This window comes from Arachis ipaensis, chromosome B08 (genome assembly GCF_000816755.2).
Source record: "Arachis ipaensis cultivar K30076 chromosome B08, Araip1.1, whole genome shotgun sequence".
NCBI lineage: Eukaryota > Viridiplantae > Streptophyta > Magnoliopsida > Fabales > Fabaceae > Arachis > Arachis ipaensis.
The window spans coordinates 90522132-90524794 of record NC_029792.2 but is presented as its reverse complement, the minus strand read 5'-3'; the positions used below and the strand labels follow the sequence as shown (position 1 = coordinate 90524794).

General features: G+C 42.9%; 1 protein-coding gene across 1 annotated transcript; it reads right to left on the bottom strand.

Annotated features, from left to right (window-relative positions):
• Positions 257-1108, bottom strand: LOC110265616. Its single transcript, XM_021108666.1, has 4 exons — positions 863-1108; positions 664-790; positions 523-584; positions 257-410 (listed from the first exon to the last, which is right to left on the bottom strand). The coding sequence occupies exons 1-4, from the start codon at positions 1010-1012 to the stop codon at positions 345-347; spliced, it is 405 nt and encodes a 134-aa protein (XP_020964325.1). The 5' UTR covers positions 1013-1108; the 3' UTR covers positions 257-344.

Sequence of the window (2663 nt, the reverse complement as noted above, 5' to 3'; positions counted from 1 at the left end):
TAAAGCAACCGAGGCTGAATTTCAAGAGTATTCTATCTTCCACATCATCAAAATAATTGACTCAATTCAAACCAATACTCAATGGATTAAACTCATTTCAAATCTTTAAAGAATCAACTTCAAACATTACATTTCATAAGCCACACAACAATTCGGCCAAACCGACATCCATAGTCATTCGAGTCAATCAAATAATACATAAGGCAGATACAATCACCAAATACACAATATCTCACATCAGTACCCATATGTAATAATTCCAATAATAAACTATAGTTTTTGGAAAGCGCCCCTACCTCAAAACGCAAATCCATAACCCAAACGCGTCACAGGAATCTCCTCTCTTAAACCGGGATCACCAACAACCGCAACCTCGGCTCCAAGCTACTCCCGCGGTAACCATAGCAACACTAATCGCAGCATATAACAATCAGGAATGACCCCACGTTACCAAAACTCATATTCATTAACCAAACACAACCGAATACTAACGCGAGGCTTTTCGAAACATAAATTACTTACTGAGCTAGCGAAACGAAGCAGTCGCAAACTCCGAGCACGACACGCAAGCATCGATATAAACCCTGTGACAAATAACGCTACAACGCCTCAGCCGAAATTATCAGAACAACGACAAAAGGCTCCTCGAACCAAAACGCTTACCAAGACCGAGGGAGAAAGGCTGAACCGAAACAGCGACGATCTCCGAACCGGATCGGCGGCAGCCCGGCAGCAGCTCCGCCAATAATTCTCGAGTGACGGCGGCGGCCCGAATTTCTGATAATAGTAGCTGTACAACAACACAGTATCAACAATCTTCCCGGGATTTCAAAAGAACAGAAATCTCAATTAAAACCCTTACCGGCAGAATTCTCCGACGACGCAGCAGGGGCATTTTCCGGCGGCAGAAGCTAACTGGCGTAACCCCATGAGCAACGGCAGGGCTCCCAACTGCAGCTGGGCACGGCAGCAGGGACAGCTCCGCGACGGTCCGGCGGGCTCTCTTTCTCATTGCGACAACACCGGCGACGTTGGCGGCGTGCAGGCCGGCGCTGGGCGGCGTGACTCTTCCCCTCCCTTGCGGTCCTCTCCCTCGTCTCCGATCTCTTCTGCGCCAACCTCGTGTCTTCTCCCTCAGAGTCGTCCGTGGCTCGCCCCCAAACGGCGACAGGCAGATCGACAAGGAGGCCCGACGCGGTGAGGGCGACGCGACTGCACGCCGTGAGATGCGGCCCCCTTCCCTTCCGATTTCGATCTCCCTCTTCTTGGATCCCTTCGCTTGCTTTTCTTCGTTTCTTCTCAAGAGCAGTGGGTGTGTGTGTGTTCATCACAAGGCTGCGCAGCAAAGAGAATGAAGGAGAGGCTGTTGGCTGCGCAGCATGAAGAGAATGGTGGTGGCTGGGTTTGGGAGCTGAGTGGGGTTGAGTAAGAACCGGGTCGGGTAATGGGTTACCGGGTTAGGGTTTTCCTTATGTGAAAATTAGGGTTAAGGGCATTATGGTAATTTCACATAAAATTAGGAATAATATGGTAATTGAAATCCAATGTAAATCCAACACTTATTGTATATGGAAAAACACTATTTGTTCATCTACTTTTACAAATTATTTTCAACAAAATGCCCAAATCTAAAGATTAGAAATAATATAATTAATTTCTCTATTTTCCAAAATAGCAGTACTAATATTCAAAATATTAGTTACTTAGTCCAAAACATATAAAATCCTTATTATTTCATAACTATCAACTTTATACTTTGAATATAGAAAATAATCCAATAATTATAAAATTGGATAATAATCATAACTTATCTCAAATCCAATAAATCAAAACTTGCCATAATTATCTTTAATAAAATAATCTCTGAAATTAAGGCTATAAATAACTGTAGGATTTGAGACTTGATCATAATAAGACTTTTCAAAGATTCTGGGTCTTACAGATTAAGGTGTGGAGCTCTGCTGTTCCTCATGAATTAATGCAAAGTATTATTGTTTTTCTATTCAACTTAAGCTTATTCCTATTCTAAGATATTCATTCGCACCCAAGAACATGATGAATGTGATGATTATGTGACGCTCATCACCATTCTCACCTATGAACGTGTGCCTGACAACCACTTTCGTTCTACATGAAGATGAGATAGAATGAATATCTCTTAGATATCTAATACAGGAGACCGAGTCCGAGATATTAGAATCTTCGTGGTATAAGTTAGAACCCATGGACGGCCATTCCCGAGATCCGAAAAGTCTAAACCTTGTCTGTGGTATTCCGAGTAGGATCTGGGAAGGGATGGCTGTGACGAACTTCAAACTCGCGAGTGCTGGGCGTAGTGATAGACGCAAAAGGATAGTAAATCCTATTCCAGTATGATCGAGAACCGACAGATGATTAGCCATGTAGTGACAGCGCATTGGACCATTTTCACAGAGAGGACGGGATGTAGCCATTGACAATGGTGATGCCCAACATAAAGCTTGCCATGGAAGGGAGTAGGAATGATTGGATGAAGACAGCAGGAAAGCAGAGGTTCAGGAGGAACGAAAGCATCTCTATACACTTATCTGAAATTCTCACTAATAAATTACATAAGTATCTCTATCCTAGTTTATATTTTAATTATGTTTTAATTATCAATTCACCATAACCATTTGAATCCG

What these genes read in the sequence shown, in the direction of transcription:
- LOC110265616 (XM_021108666.1), bottom strand. Translation starts at nt 1,012, where the DNA reads ATGAGAAAGAGAGCCCGCCGGACCGTCGCGGAGCTGTCCCTGCTGCCG. An exon ending in GCCTTTCTCCCTCGGTCTTG is followed by an intron (nt 585 to 663) that starts GTAAGCGTTTTG and finishes TATTTGTCACAG; the next exon opens with GGTTTATATCGATGCTTGCG. An exon ending in TGCTTCGTTTCGCTAGCTCA is followed by an intron (nt 411 to 522) that starts GTAAGTAATTTA and finishes TGCTGCGATTAG; the next exon opens with TGTTGCTATGGTTACCGCGG.